This window comes from Balaenoptera ricei, chromosome 20, assembly GCF_028023285.1.
Source record: "Balaenoptera ricei isolate mBalRic1 chromosome 20, mBalRic1.hap2, whole genome shotgun sequence".
NCBI classification, from domain to species: Eukaryota; Metazoa; Chordata; class Mammalia; order Artiodactyla; family Balaenopteridae; genus Balaenoptera; species Balaenoptera ricei.
In genome coordinates this window covers 55,334,945-55,350,805 of record NC_082658.1, presented here as the reverse complement: position 1 = coordinate 55,350,805, position 15,861 = coordinate 55,334,945, and the positions used below count along the sequence as shown (strand labels likewise).

Here is a 15,861-nt window from a genome sequence, read left to right as displayed (position 1 = left end):
AGATGAATGTAAAAATTGAAATGAAATAAAATCCTGTCAAAAAAATTTACAAAACAAGAGTATACACTACTGAATGGAAACCCAGAAACTGCAAAAGAACAACTAAAGCATATTTGACTATATGAAAAACTAACCAGGAATTCCCTGGTGGTCCAGTGGTTAGGACTTTGCGCTTACACTGCCGAGGGCCTGAGTTCAATCCCTGCTCAGGAGAACTAAGATCCCACAAGCCAGGAGGTGTGGCCAAAAAAAAAAAAGGAAAAGAAACCACTTCTAACACTAAAAGAAACCACAAACTCAAGAGGCAAACAATCGATTGGGGGAAATTCTACAATGCATAAAACAGTTTATATCTACAAATGTCAAGGAGCTCTAACAAATTAACAAGGGAAGAACGACCCAATAGAAAAAAATTTTATGCAGCCATTTAAAAAGATGAATTAGAGCTCTACCAGGCCAGGTGAAATTGAGTGAACACAGTGAGATGCACAAAATTGTGTATAATATGATCTGATTTTGGTGTAACAATGACCAAAACCCAGCAATCCCTCTGTGTGTGTGTGTCTGTGTGTGTGTACTATGCATTCATGATAAAACTGTGTATATATGTGTATGCATAAGTAATAAAGTTATTTTTCAAGGCAAATATTGAGGAACTCATTGCAAACAAAAACAAATAAGCCCCAGGAAAATAAAAATTAGCTATAAAGCCATCCACAAATACCACAATCAACACTGTGGTATAGACTCATCCATCCTTTTTTTCTATGCTTGTGTGTGTACTTTTTTTATGCACAAAACTGGGCTCCTACGTTTCATATTGTTTTGAGATCTGTTTCTTCTGGTCAATTTTCCTCATCTGTCTCCGGGCATTTGCTGATGCTAGTCTCTCCCCCCAAAACCACGACATCCTTTAAGCCCTTCGAAGCCCCCACAGGGAGTTGGTGACCACTCTGAATTTTGTCCTCACCAGCTTTCTCCCCTTCCTGGAAATACATTTATGTCTACCTGGTTTGAGAGTTTCTCGTGTGCTCCTCCCCTCTCCCGTTAAACTGGGGAGTTCCTTGGGGGCAGGAACTCTGCCTCTTTCATAAGTGTGTCTTCCTGGTGCCTAGAACGCACATAGTAGGCACTTTATAAGTATTGCTGTAGGAAAGGGCGTAGTCTTCTTGCCTGTCTTGTATTGAGTGATCTCAAGATGGTATACGTGATGGAGCAATCTAGGAGGTTGGACACTGGATGGAAGAGATCAAAGCTGGGGAGGGGCCCCCCCAGGGCTGGGTAACTCCCAGGTCACCCAAATCCACCCCCCACCCCCTTCCCAGGGCTCTTCCAAATGCTCAGAAAGGAACAACCTGCACACAGGGCTCCCTGTATGATATATATTTATATATATAATTGCTCTCATTTTATTGTACTTTATCCTCTTTTTACAGTAGATCTGACACAGGCATTAAATAACTGCAGAGAGAGACCACTGGGGTGAGGGGAGTGCAGGAAAACATGGGGACCCAAAGGGAAGAGACTCAGATCCAGCGAGAGAAAAACAGAGGAGAGTCCATCTGTGGGTGGGGTGTGGAAGCTGCAGCATCAAAAAAAAAGGAAGTCAGAGGTGAGGAAGTGAAGGACGTGGGAAAAGAAAGAGTTAAAATGCCTCTATAACTCAAGATCACAGGCAGTCCCTCATTTAACATTCTATGGGCACTATGGGGTTGTTTAAGAAAGCAAAGGGGTCTGAAGGAGATGGAGCCAAGAAATTCAGAGCCTTAGATGGAGGAGGTATTTGCAATTTTCAGGCTGGCATGCAGAGAAAAGGGAAGGAGTTAGTGATTAGTTGATAACTTGCTAAGAGAAGCCAGAGAGAGAATGGTGGGGGCATATCTGGGCCCAGGGGAAGGAGGTGGAATAGTCCCATAGCCAGCTGACGTTTCCAAGGTGGCCACTGGGGACCTAGCCAAAATGGCTGCCCCTCCCCCAGGGCGCCTGGGAAGTGGAACTTGCAGGATATTCTGGGAAAGCGAACAGGGGGAAGGGAGCCATCGGCAAAAACAAAGTGGACATTCAGCCTAGGTCAACCCCGCCCCTCTGAGTGCCTAGCTGGGTGACAGGAGGCGCTACGAAGAGAATTTTCAAGAACCAACATGGACTTCTCCTTCAGACCCTCATTCCCAGCTCACGTAGTCAACGTGGGGTGAGAAGCCAGATGTGCCAGGAAAAAGGGAAAAGGCCACAGAGCCACCCGGTCCTCAATTACAAACGGTCCCCCTTTCAGTGGAGGGAATGGGGATGGAGAAGTGGGGAAAGACTGGCCAGAGAAGCCAGACAAGTCAAAAGCCACTGAGACAGCGACTGTCGTAGACAGGCAGAAGGCGTGGCAGACAGAGGTAGGTGACAGCAGCTGAGCTGGAATGGAGGGATAGAGGGCCACACTGGTGACCACTCTAACGTACAGAAATATTAAATCCCTATGCTGTGCACCTGGAACTAACGTAGTGTTGTAAGTCAATTCTCCTTCAATTTAAAAAACAGAATTGAGCGCCACCTTAGTGTCTGGAAGTAAGGGGTGAAATGAGATGTGTGTGTAGGTGGGTGGGTGGGCATTTTCTATAGCTCTCAGGGGATAAGAGGGCAGGACAGGTGGGTAGCTGTGAGGACACCCCACTCACAGCTACACCACGACTAGAAAGGCTCCCAACTCCTCTGTGACCGCCTTGGGGTCCCATCTCCCTGTCCCTGACTGAGCTAGCGTGGGAAGAAGATAGTGGAAAATGTGCGTAGCCAGGGAATCACGACAGACATCAGGTCGGGTTCAGAAGTAAAGGAAAAGGGACTCAGACAAGCCAGAGCTCTGTTATAAAAAATACCTTTGGGGTGGGTGAGGGAGGGATCAGGCAGGGTCAGGGATATTCCAGAAGCATCCGTAGGAAAGAGGTGGGGGCGGGAGGAAGGGGCCTCAGGTTTTGTTGATGCGGAGTTTGAAGGCCACGCGCCCAGCAAACTTGTCGCGCTCGTCGTCAGTGGCGATGTTGGCGGCGTTGACCCGGCACTCCACGTTCACCTCCACGTTGGGGGTCACATTCAGGAACTTCACGGCCACCAGGGGCTGCGTGTAGTTCACCTGGGCCAGAGGAGGAGAGCGAGGCTCCAGGCCCGCGGCAACTCGGCCTCCTCCCCAGGGCCCCGCTCCCCTGCAGGAGACAGCACCCGGCCTCCCACGGGACTTACGTGGAACTTCTTGCCGTAGTAGGGGAAGTACATGAGGTCGATGTTGCCGTTCGCAGGGAACATGACGAAGTTGCCGAGATTCTCAGCATCTTCATCTCGCTGTGGGGGGCGCAGGAGGGTGGGGGAGAGCATGTGAGGGAACCCAGACGCTCGCCAGACTTCCCTTTGTTCCTCCTTCACCCCCACATTATCCTGTCTCATATCCGTATCCCTTGAGCGCGGAGGCTGGTGCGTTTGCGCGTGCGCAGGAGCGGGTGTCCCGTCTCTTCCATCAGACTGGGAAGGCCTCCAGGGCGCTAATGAGCCTGAAGCCTCCTACTGCCCTCCCACCCCAAATTCTTACCCCATCCTCAGGAATCGGTTTCTGGAGCGGAGCCAAGAGAGAACAGATAAATGAGTAAGGACTCAGTAGGAAACAAGGAGGGGGATGAATGAAGAGGGGCGGGAAGTTCCTAGAGAGGACAGAGGTGGGGGGAGCAGGGTTCCAAGGACAACTTAGTGGTGGCAGGTGGTGCTTACAGATCAGCAGCTACCAGATACCTAAAAAGAACTGAGGGATAGGAGAGACATGGGATGGAGAGCAGAAGACATGGTCAGGGAATAGAGGAGAACATGGAAGGATTAGGGAGAGAAGCCAGAAGCAGGGGTTTGGGTGGAGTCAGGAAGGAGGTGTCTATCCACACAAAAGAGCAGACTTCTGCATCCTAGAGAGAAGCAAGACGGGTGGCAGCCCCTTGGAGTTTGAGCCATACTGGAGCCCACTCTTACCCCCTTGTCCCTAGAGTGATGGAGCCTCTGGGAGCAAAGAAGACAGGGAGAGATGAGTGAATGACATGGAAACCATGAAGGACAAACAGGTGCACAAGGCCCAACAAACTCACCTTCCCCACACAGGTAACATTCATGCTCTGGTTTGCTCCTGCGTAGAAGTTGATGACCTGGAGCGAGGAGAGAGAGTGGTGAGGGTTAAAGAAAGAAGTTGTCAAAGACACAAGTATCCAGCCCTCCAACCACGATCTCAGCCTCCAATGGCCCCATCTCTCTTGTTCTCTCAGCCACTCAAACATCTAAAAATCTCCCAAAGCCCAAGAGCCCCAGCAAAAGAAAGCAACTGCCAGCAGATGGTAGCCCCAGCTCCCTCCTCCGTTCCCCCTGGGAACTAAGGCCATGAGTACCCGGTTCATCTTGATGAAGACACAGGGCTGTCCCGTGCTGTAACCATAGTGGGTGGGGTCCCCAATGCCAGAGCAGTCGCCCAGCTGGGTCCGGTTGAACTGGCAGGCACGTTTTGGGTAGTTGAGAACTCCGTTATCTGGTTGTTCGTAATAGCGCCCAGGGAGGCAGACATCATTCTTTTGGGCTTGGATGGAGTCATTGTAAGCTACGGAAGGGGGTGGGGGGAGAGTCACAGGCCTCATGTTCTGCTCCCAGGGTCCCCAGTCCCCTGCCCTGAGGTCCTGCACAGCCACATCACCAGCCCCATACTCACGCTCCAGGAACTTGTTGAGCTTCTGAACATGCTGGTCCCAGCTTTCAGTGTCACTGACATTGACAATGACATCAAGGTTCTCAGTCTTAGGGCGAATCATCAAGCCTAATCAACAAAGGCGAGAGTGAGGGGTATATATAAGATGAGGGACCACACACAGAGGGAAAAAGATGGACATAGGGAACACCAGGGTGAGGGACAGGTGAAGATCCGAGATCGTCTTCCCGGGAGGGAGATCTCCTGTGAACATCTGCCACCTCCCCAGATCACAGAGCTCTCAGGTGTGGGAAATGGGAAGGCAGACTTCAAGAAGAACTCCCCAGGGCTTCCCTGGTGGCGCAGTGCTTAAGAATCCACCTGCCAATGCAGGGGACACAGGTTTGAGCCCTGGTCCAGGAAGATCCCTCATGCTGCAGAGCAACTAAGCCCGTGCGCCACAACTACCGAGCCTGTGCTCTAGAGCCTGTGAGCCACAACTACTGAGCCCGTGTGCCACAACTACTGAAGCCCACACGCCTAGAGCCCGTGCTCTGCAACAAGAGAAGCCACCGCAATGAGAAGCCCGCACACCACAATGAAGAGTAGCCCCCACTCGCCGCAACTAGAGAAAGCCTGCGTGGGCAATGAAGACTCAACGCAGCCAAAAATAAAATAAATAAGTAATTAAAAAAAAAGAACTCCCCAGCACATGGTGACTGGATCATCAGAACCAAACCTCTGAGAAGAGCTGACAGTTCTCAGCCTGTGCTTTCCTTTTGGATACCTGGGGGCACGAGAGCAGTTAGGGTGGCTGGTGGGGGAGCCTCATCACTCACCCGGTGTGGCCAGTCGGTCCTGGTACTTGGGGGTATGGTCAGAGACCGTCTGCAGCATCACCCACATGGTGAGGGTGAACATGGCGGTGAGGAAGCCATAGAAGACGAGGTAGAAGAGGAGGATAAAGGCTAAGGAGGAGGAAACAGGGTCAGCAGGTTCCAGGTCTCCCTCGATGACCTGACCTATCCCCACACACCCCTCTCCCACTCAGAGGTTCTGCACAGGAATGGATCGCAGAGCCTTGGGAAGCCTTCCCCTGGAAGCAAAAGGAGACAAGCTGAAAAACGGCAGTTGTGTCTGGCTTCCAGCCATGACTCCCAGCCCTTCCTGGTCCCACAGCACAGTGAAGCCCGACCTTGTGGAGGCCACGAGAGACCTAAACTCTTGTTGCTGGCACAACTCATAGTATAGGCCGCAGTCATTTTGCCACAAATTACGTTCTCAACTTCTCAACCTTTGTGGCCCTGAAAAGGCACAACATCTGATACCACTGTATCGGTACTCATGCTTGAACCTGTCTAGCACGATGACTTTCAAGATGGCATTGGCCCCAATTCACAGCCAAACTCTTATCCCATCCCTCAGGGTGTGGACGCCCACACTCAAATAGCAAAATCTCTCTCTCAGAGCCCCACAAAAGCCAAACCTTGAATGAGGCTCCTGCCAAGCTACAAAGTCTCTCAGAGACAGCTGTCCAGAACCTTCAACAGTTCCCCCCACCCCCCAATTCCCACACAGCACCCAGGGCAGAGGCAGGAGTAAACGTAGACCTCCAATAGCCTTTCAGGCATAGAGCTGGTCCTTGGTGGATGTGACACGTCACTCCGTCACTCCTCAGCCTAGTGTGAGCACCTGCTCTTTCCACCAGCCCTGACCCCCAGTCCTTCCATCTCAGAAGACACTTCACTCAGGAAGCCTTCTCAGATTCTCCCAAGCACTCGTGGATCCATCCCTCCGGTCCCAGGGAGTGGACTTCAAGTTTCCTGCAGCAAGGACTGCATCGGACCCACCTCAAGTGCCCCAAGTGGCTGGGCTAATGCGGACAGCATTCAATTAGTGTGGATGAACTGTAAGCTGTGTCGCACAATGTCTCCTGTGCTTCGACTCCCCAGCTTGAAAATCCCTTTCGGAAGAATTCCACCCCTCACTGGCACCTATGCCTAGCACGGGACCCTCACCCAGACGCAACTCCCTCCACGCCTCCCCAGTGGCGCCAAGGTATGGGTGGGGAAGGAGCCAAGCCACGCAAGCCCACAGACACACTGGGCCGGATGATGTACATGTCTCACCACTAGTGACCACTCCCTCCGTCTGCGACATCTGAGCCGAACACCCAGCCCCGAAAACCTCCCAATGTCACCCCGGCGCAACAGCCCCCCGCCCGCCAAGCAGTCACAGAAGGCTCCAAAACACCCGGTAGTAGGACACAGACAACTTCCGCTGTGAAGAACCCCCTCCAACACACACCCCACCTCTCCAAGACCCGCCCGCTCATGAACGTTCCCAGGGTCCAAGGGGTGGGCTCGAGCTAAAAATAGACGGGCCTGGCTAGCTAGTGAGAGTCAGAGGGAGGGAAGGGTCTCTCTTCTGGGGAAGGGGGGCGACTGTGCCGAGCTGACCGGCCCCCGACAGCGAGCGCGAGCGCCGCGGCGCGGACACGCGCTCAGAGCCCGCGACCCCCCGAGCGAGGGGGCTCCGCGGGGGGCGGGAAGGCGGCAGTGACCTACTTTCTCCGCCTCCGCAGCGGCCAGCCAGGGAGATTAGACCGGCGATTCGGCGCCCTCCCAGCCCAGAGCCCGGCAGGGGGGCCGGACGCCGGGGACCCGGGAAGGGAGCTAGGGCTGCGCCGGCGGGACCTCGTGTCCCCGGGGCGTCGCCCGGCGGACCCCCCACCCCTCGCGCGGCCGGCCCCGCATACCCCAGCTGGTCCCGGTGCGGCCCATGAACTGGTGCGTCCTCGGGTTCCACACGAACTCCTTCCACTCCTCAACCACCTGCCCGCAGCTCTTCTTCTCTTTCTGAATGACCATCTTGACGGCTGGGGGCGAGTCCCGCGCGGGGCGGGGGGCTACGGAGAAGCCGGGGTGCGGCGCGTGAAGCCCCCTCACGCACCAGAACGCGCGGGAAGCAAAGGCAGCGGGGGCGAGGGAGAGCCCCCCCTCAGATATGCAGCTGCTGCAAATTCCGGGGCGCAGGGCCACACGGTGCGGGGTGCTGGCGGCGCGGCGTAGGATGCACAGAACCTAGCCCCCCCCCACTGCAATGAAAAGGGGGGTTGTCCGAGCACGGGAGGATAAAAAGGGAAGGGGTGCGAACGCAGCTTCACCCCCCAAACCTCCCAGAAGCAAAACGAAAAGGGATGCAAAAATAGACGGCTGCAAAACCCCAGAGAAGCGCATAAAAAATCGGGGTGCAAAGAGGCAGGGAGAGGTGGGGGAGGGGGCCGCCCCGAAATCCGAGATGCAAAGAGGCTGTGGAGGGGGGTCGGGTGACCGTTCAAGGCTCTCTGCCTAGCGGAGACCGCCACACCAGCGATGGCTCGGCCGCGGGGGTGGGGTGGGGTGGGGACGCGCAGTTGGGGGGGGACAGGCAGGGATAGGGGTCCCCCGGGCGGAGGCTCCGCTCTTCAGCAGTGCGGGGCCGGCAGCCGCGGCGCGCAGTCTATATACTCCGCGGCTCCGGGGGTGCCCGCCCCCTTCCCACCCCCCCAGAGGCCCCGCCTCCTCGCTGCTGGCCTGGGCGACTTCATGCATATGCAAATTTGGAGAAAGGAATTGGGCCCGCCCCCCTGACGCCTCTTCAGGACCTAGAGGTCTTTCCCTTACCCCCACCCCAGGTACTGGACTAGATGTGGGTGGGTGGAGAGGATAGAGGGCGTGTCCGGGCGGAGTAGAGGGTAAGATAACCCCAGAGAGACACAGAAGACAGAAAGGAAAGCAGATATATGCTGAGATGGGGGCCCCAGGCAGGGAGTTAGAAAGAGACTAATAGCCAGGAGACAGGGCAGAATGTGAGACGAATGGAGAAGGAGCCAGAGATCAAGAAAAACAGATCGAAGAGACCAGCTGAGGTACTACACCAGGTGGGCTGGAAGCTAGAACAGGCCTCAAAGAGATCAATAGAGGCCACCACAGGAGGGAAATTCCCCCTATGGGAGCCGCTACCAATCCCCCCGACACCTCCTACTCCAGTCCCACTGCCGCTTCTCCCACCACGTGCTTCTCCCCAAGCCTGGGGGCTTCCCTGCTTTCCCACCACATCTCTCATGAAACCCTTCCAGGGACTTCCCTGGTGGCGCAGTGGTTAAGACTCCGCGCTCCCAATGCAGGGGGCCCTGGTTCCATCCCTGGTCAGGGAACTAGATCCCACGTGCATGCCGCAACTAAGGAGCCCGCCTGCTACAACTAAGACCTGACGCGACCAAGTAAATATTAGGGGGACAAAAAAGGCCTTCCAACACCGCATTCCCAGCCCCCAATACTGCCCTGAGACCCCAGCCCTGGAGCCCCATCTGCTTAGGTGTTCTGCCTCCTCCCACCCCCATGTCTGAACTCTCCTTCTCATTTGCCCATTTGGGTCAACAGACATTTATTGAGCACCTACTAGAGACCTTGTGCAACCCACCGCTGGGGAGGTAAAGTCGTGGTTCTCACAGGGCTCCAGAGACCCACAGTCTAGTAGGGAGGTACATGGGCCTCGAAAGACCTCCTGTTAAGAATCATTATCTGGCACACCGCGATGAAGAGTGGCCCCCGTTTGCCACAACTAGAGAAAGCCCTCGCACAGAAACGAAGACCCAACACAGCCATAAATAATAAATGTAAAAAAAAAAAAAAAAAAAGAATCATTATCTGGGACTTCCTTGGTGGTGCAGTGGTTAAGAATCCGCCTGCCAATGCAGGGGACACAAGTTTGAGCCCTGGTCCGGGAAGATCCCACATGTCTCAGAGCAACTAAGCCCGTGCTCACAACTACTGAGCCTGCGCTCTAGGGCCCGCAAGCCACAACTACTGAAGCCCACCTGCCTAGAGCCCATGCTCCACAACAAGAGAAACCACCGCAATAAGAAGCCCGCGCACTGCAACGAAGAGTAGCCCCTGCTCTCCGCAACTAGAGAAAGCCCGCATGCAGCAATGAAGACCCAATGTAGCCAAAACTAAATAAATAAATTTATTTTTAAAAATGTTATTTTCTTTTTAAAAAATATTTATTTATTTAGGCTGCGTCAGCTCTTAGTTGTGGCGTGCAGGCTCTCTGGTTGTGGTGCGCGGCCTCCAGAGCACGCAGGCTCAGTAGTTGCAGTGCGTGGGCTTAGTTGCCCTGCGGCATGTGGGATGTTAGTTCCCTGACCAGGGATCGAACCCGAGTCCCCTGAATTGGAAGGCGGATTCTTAACCCCTGACTACCAGGGAAGTCCCCAAAATGTTATTTTCTTTATCTAGAATAACATTAAATAAATTTAAAATATCATGAAAAGTCGAGAGAAGAACCATGGAAGAAAGGAAAATATTTTATATTTTAGTACCCGAACGGCACTTTTTTCCTGCTTTTTGAACAAGGGATTCCACATTTTCATATTGCACTGGGTCCCACAGATTATGCAGCTGGTCTTACTTCAGTCCCTTCTGCAGCAGACTCTGGATTAATTTTCTCAAAATACAGTTTTTTTGTTGTTGTTTTTTGTTTTGTTTTGTTTTGTTTTTTAAAGTAAGCGGTACCTTATTTTATTTTATTTTTTTTAATTTATTTACTTTTGGCTGTGTTGGGTCTTCGTTTCTGTGCGAGGGCTTTCTCTAGTTGTGGCAAGTGGGGCCCACTCTTCCTCGCGGTGCACGGGCCTCTCACTATCGCAGCCTCTCTTGCTGCGGAGCACAGGCTCCAGACGCGCAGGCTCAGTAGTTGTGGCTCACGGGCCCAGTTGCTCCGCGGCATGTGGGATCCTCCCAGACCAGGGCTCGAACCCGTGTCCCCTGCATTGGCAGGCAGATTCTCAACCACTGCGCCACCAGGGAAGCCCCTCAAAATACAGTTTTAATTAGGCCACCCCTCAGCTCAAAGGTCTTCGGTGGCTTCCTGTGACCTTGCAGGATGCAGTCCTGATTCTTCAGTCTAACTTTCAGGGTACTCCATGTCTAGACCCAGTCTGTATCCCCAACCTCCTTTGCCACTAGGCCCCAACTAGTCCTCTGCTGGAGCTGAGCTGGCCACTCCTGGGACAGGCTGTGCTTACTCCTGACTTTACACCTTTGTCCATATTATTTCCGCATCCTGGAAGACTGCCCACCCTTCAGAGTCCAGCCCCGACTCCCATTCATTCATTCAATGTGTACCTAATGAGCATTTGCTTAGCGCCAGGCACTATTCTGGTTCCTGTGCTCCTGGGACTCCCATTCCAACAAACAATAAAAACAAACAAATTAAATAATGTTAATATTATGCAGAAAAAAATAAAACAGGGTGATGTGCCAGAGTGCCTGCATGGGCATGGATGGCCTTACTGAGGAGATAATTTTTAATTGCCCCAAGTAACCCAAAGGAGCCATAGGGACATGTAGGGGAAGAGCTTTCCAGGTGGAGGGAAGGGTGAGTGCAAAGGCTAGGCTTGAATGAGGGACAGCAAGATTGGTACAGCAAGAGATCTGAGAGGTAGGCAGAGGCCAAATCAAACAGGTCCTTGTACGCCAAAGGGAGTAGTTTGGATTTTAATCCAACCATCACAGAAACAATTTTAGGATTTTTCTGTGGGTTTTTTTTTTTAATTAATTAATTAATTTATTTATGGCTGTGTTGGGTCTTCGTTTCTGTGCGAGGGCTTTCTCTAGCTGTGGCAAGCGGGGGCCACTCTTCATCGCGGTGCGTGGGCCTCTCACTATCGCGGCCTCTCTTGTTGCAGAGCACAGGCTCCAGACGCGCAGGCTCAGTAGTTGTGGCTCACGGGCCCAGTTGCTCCGCGGCATGTGGGATCTTCCCAGACCAGAGCTCGAACCCGTATTCCCTGCATTAGCAGGCAGACTCTCAACCACTGCGCCACCAGGGAAGCCCTTTCTGTGGGTTTTTTGTTGTTGTTTGTTTGTTTGGCCGCAATGTGCAGCACATGAGATCTTAGTTTCCCGACCAGGGATCGAACCCATGCCCCCTGCAGTAGAAGCACAGAGTCTTAACCACTGGACCGCCAGGGAAGTCTTAATTCTACGGTTTTAAGCAAGGGATTGACATGATTAAATTTAATGAAAATCACCATGGCTGCCATGTGAGAGTGGACCATGGGAAGCGAGGAGACCAGGTAGCAGGGCTTTGCAGCAGTCCGGGTGGGAGATATGGATGGCCTGGGCCAGGGCAGCAGCTTTGCAGATGGAGACAAGAGGATGGCTTCAGAATCTATTTAGGAAGTAGAATGATGACCATGGCTAGTGCCTAGGTTTTTGTCTTGAGCAACTGGGCTGAAAACTCTTGTATTTTATCTTTTCAGCTAGACTGTAAGCTCTTTCAGAGCAAGGCTTTCTATATATCCTCCATACCCAAGCAACCCACAGAGCTACCGAAGATAATGCCTGGTTGCTGAATTGGGCTTAAACATGGAATGACTCCTTCTACGAGAAACCTCAGGGAAGCAACCTGCCTTTTCCTTCATCAGTTAAGGAGCACGGAAATGGGCCAGGCTCGATCTGGAGAGATGAGGCCTGGATCTTACCCTCAACACACACAGCCTGGCAAACACAGGCCTGCAGATGGCCTCCAGACTGTTGGTTCAGTCTCTGCCCTGTACCCCAGGCTCACTTGGAAAAGAAAGAATGAATGTCTTCTGTGCCTTTAGGGCAGTTCTGGGGTAAGGCTGAGCTAGTGTTGCTGCCTTCCATGCCTTCTCCTAAAGGTGAGGTCAGCATGAGGAGGGTTGGGGGTAGGGAGGAAAGAACACGCTACTCCATGCAGCATTGGTGTTCACAGGGAAACAAGCTGAGGAAGGAGTGAGGGGGCAAAGAGCCATTACAAACCTCCAACCTCTTTCCGGAACCCAGCCCTCCTCCAGCATCTCCAGAAAGGAAGAAGGGAATAAGAGCTCCCACACCCCCTCTCCCATACCCAGAGCCTGTCTTAGGTCTGTGCCCAATGACTCCCTTCCCCCTACCAACCAAATCCCAGGGACTCAGCTGTTTGGGTTCCCAGCAAGATGGGTCTTTGTAGAGACAAGAACAAGGAAAGAAGAGGGCTCCAAAACACAGATATGGGGGCAGGGGGAGGAAAAGTAGGGGGTTATTATTTCATGGGTACAGACTTTCAGTTTTACAAGATGAAGAGTTCTGGAGATGGATGGTGGTGATATTTGCACAACATTGTGAAGCTTAATGCCACTGAACTGGACACTTAAAAATGGTTAAGATGGTAAAAGACTGAGGAAAACTGACTGGCTTGAATTTACTATTATAGCACCTCTCCTTTCTTGCAATTTATCATGGTCTGTGTAATGGCCTAGAGTGTCTTTATTTTATGTGATGAAGGTATGTGTGATTTTATGAAGGTATATATTTGTATTCTGTAACCGTTAAAGACTTAGCCTGACTTTAAACCATGCCACCTGGAACTAATGTATAAATGTTTTTTATCCGTTGGCTTTTCATTTCATCCATGTATTCAATATATCTTGATTAAATTGTAAATTCCTCAAAAAATTGGTTAAGACGATAAATTTTATGTTATGTGTATTTTACCACAATTTAAAAAAAAGGAAAGAAACACAGATGTTCCTCCGCTGACTAGATCAAGCCCCAACTCCTCAGCAGGACATACAAGGCCTCTCACCCCATGGCCCAAGGAGCCTTCCCAGTCTGCCCTCATTCCATCTCAGCCTGCCCCCGGTTCAGCCACATCACACACCCTTCCTTATCTTCCACACCCGGCAGGCTCAGACTTATATTTCAAGAACTATGCAGGAGGCTAATGATATAAACAAGAGCAACATCTCTCATACAGGGAGCACTTGCTATATGCCAAGCACTGTGCTACACATCTGACTTACATGATTCCACCAAACCCTCCCGGCAACCCTGAGTAGGGTGACTTGCCCATTTTGTAGATGGGGAAACTGAAAGGTAAAGAGGTTTAGTCATTTGTTCAAGTTCCTGGCACTTCCTAAGAGATCCCCATTAAATCATTTTACATATCTATCTCTCTCCCCAGACCCCTGTTCTCCAGGGCCAGGACCAAGTCTTATTCATTTCTGGAGTCCCTATGGAGTACCTAACACAGTGTTTGGCATACTATCAGGGTCCAATAAATGTTAGTTGAAAGAAAGAAAGAGGGAGAGAGAGAGAGAGAGAAGGAAGGAGGGAAGGGAAGAGAGGTAACACACAGGGTGGAGTGAGTGGGTAGACCAGGCTTGGAGCCTACAGCATATGCTGTCAAGCTCCAGAATGGTTTTTAGGGGTGTGGGAGAGGCAGGGGACACTGGGCTGGCATTGTAGGTGCCCTTGGTGGGAGCCTGGCAGAGTCTGTGTAAAAGCAGAGTCAGTCTTAATGAAAGAGTGTAGACAGATCTGGATGGTAATCAGGAATCTTGGAATCTAGGGCAGGCTGGAGAAAGAGAGGCTGGGAGCACAGTGTCCTGGACAGGACGGGGTAGAGGGAGGAGAGAAAAGCTAGCCCTTGGGAGATTCCTCAGGGACACAAGGCCAGGAAGTTGCCACTCAGAACAACCCCCTTGGTGGGGACCAGGTGTGTTCAAGCCCTTGAGCCTCTCTCCCCACTGGCTTGCTCATACCCGAGACCCCCACAAGACTGGTTTCTTTTCAGGTTTCTATTCAGGTCTCTGCTCAAGTGACACTGCCTCAGAGAAGACTTCCCTGACCACCCGGCTAATGCTGCCCCTCCCCTACCACCCTTGATTCTACTACAGGGTTTTATTCCCTTTATAGAGACAACCACTATCTGAAATAACCTTGCTTATTTATTTTTGTTTATGGACTATCTGGCTGTCTCCTCTCTTATACTGTGAACTTCATAAGCGCAGGGATTGTGTCTATCCTTTTCATCAATGCATTCTCAGTGTCTAGAACAGTGCCTGGTACACAGTAGGTGCTCAGTAAATATCAGTTGAATGAACTTATTCAAGTGGCCCAGGCTGACCCTGAACATTGCCCAGGGACCAGAGTTGAATTTGGGCTCTCTGGACATGCTGAGGACTCTCCTGGAAAACACTCTGACGGGAAGGAGGCAGCTATAGACTTGCAAACTTGAGATTGTGAGGGTCCAAGGAGGGGCCTAGGATGTGTCTTCCAACCCAGAGACTCTCTGGGGTCATTTAGGTCCTGGCTAATCCTTGTAGAAGGGGGACAGCAGGTCCAAAAAGTGACTCACCCTGTTGCCTGGGTTACTGGTAGGAAGATCCTTGTAACCTAGGAACCTGGGACACTGGGATCCCCATGGGGTCTGGTGATGGGGGATGGGCATGAAGTTTCCCAGGGAGCTGGGGGCTGAGGCAGGAGGGTACCCCAGGGAGGAGATGGGGCACCAGGATTCTCCAGAGGTCTGGGGGCTGAGGGCTGGGTCACCATATATTCTTTTTTTTTTTTTTTTTTTTGGCTGTGTTGGGTCTTCGTTTCTGTGCGAGGGCTTTCTCTAGTTGCGGCAAGCGGGGGCCACTCTCCATCGCGGTGCACGGGCCTCTCACTATCGCGGCCTCTCTTGTTGAGGAGCACAGGCTCCAGACGCGCAGGCTCAGTAGTCGTGGCGCACGGGTCTAGTAGCTCCGCGGCATGTGGGATCTTCCCAGACCAGGGCTCGAACCCGTGTCCCCTGCATTGGCAGGCAGATTCTCAACCACTGCACCACCAGGGAAGCCCTCACCATATATTCTTTAAGGGCAGAGATATTCCCCACTCTGTTCTTTCCAGCTGGGACCAGCACAAGCCAGTTCCTGTTTAATGGAGTAAAGACACATTTGTCTGGGAACGCAGTTAGTGGGCCGAGATGAGGAGAGATGGAGGCAGCCTTTTCCCTCTGCTCTCCCCCGCCCCCTTTTCTTTCTCCCTGCTGCCTCCACCCCTTTTCCCAAAGGGCTCCATCTCTCTATGACCCACTCACGCCCCCTGCTGCTCCTTTCTTGGATAGCAGTGTCCTGTCTAAAGGACAACAAAATCTCATCTCTTCCCTTCCCTCCTGATTTCTGGGGACCAGCCTCAGAGGGACAAAGCTAAAGCCCCAAGGCAGCAGCTGCTGGGGAAGGAGGTGGGCTCCTGGCTCCCAGGAAGTGACTCGCATCTGGGGTGTGTGTGTCTGTGGGTGCTGTTGCTGGGATCTCAGCCTAAGAAGTCACCACTTCCTCAGGAAGCCCTCCT

The 15,861-nt window shown here is 52.3% G+C and overlaps 1 protein-coding gene across 1 annotated transcript; it reads right to left on the bottom strand.

Annotated features, from left to right (window-relative positions):
• Positions 1–1,381: 1,381 nt before the first annotated feature.
• Positions 1,382–8,159, bottom strand: ATP1B2 (ATPase Na+/K+ transporting subunit beta 2). The gene is made up of 7 exons (XM_059906919.1): positions 7,449–8,159; positions 5,530–5,658; positions 4,715–4,819; positions 4,401–4,606; positions 4,107–4,163; positions 3,226–3,324; positions 1,382–3,118 (listed from the first exon to the last, which is right to left on the bottom strand). Exons 1-7 carry the CDS (start codon positions 7,558–7,560, stop codon positions 2,954–2,956), a joined length of 873 nt encoding a protein of 290 aa, XP_059762902.1. The 5' UTR covers positions 7,561–8,159; the 3' UTR covers positions 1,382–2,953.
• Positions 8,160–15,861: the final 7,702 nt, after the last annotated feature.

What these genes read in the sequence shown, in the direction of transcription:
- ATP1B2 (XM_059906919.1), bottom strand. Translation starts at nt 7,560, where the DNA reads ATGGTCATTCAGAAAGAGAAGAAGAGCTGCGGGCAGGTGGTTGAGGAG. An exon ending in ATGTTACCTGTGTGGGGAAG is followed by an intron (nt 3,325 to 4,106) that starts GTGAGTTTGTTG and finishes CGCCCCCCACAG; the next exon opens with CGAGATGAAGATGCTGAGAA. An exon ending in ACTACGGCAAGAAGTTCCAC is followed by an intron (nt 3,119 to 3,225) that starts GTAAGTCCCGTG and finishes CCTCTGGCCCAG; the next exon opens with GTGAACTACACGCAGCCCCT.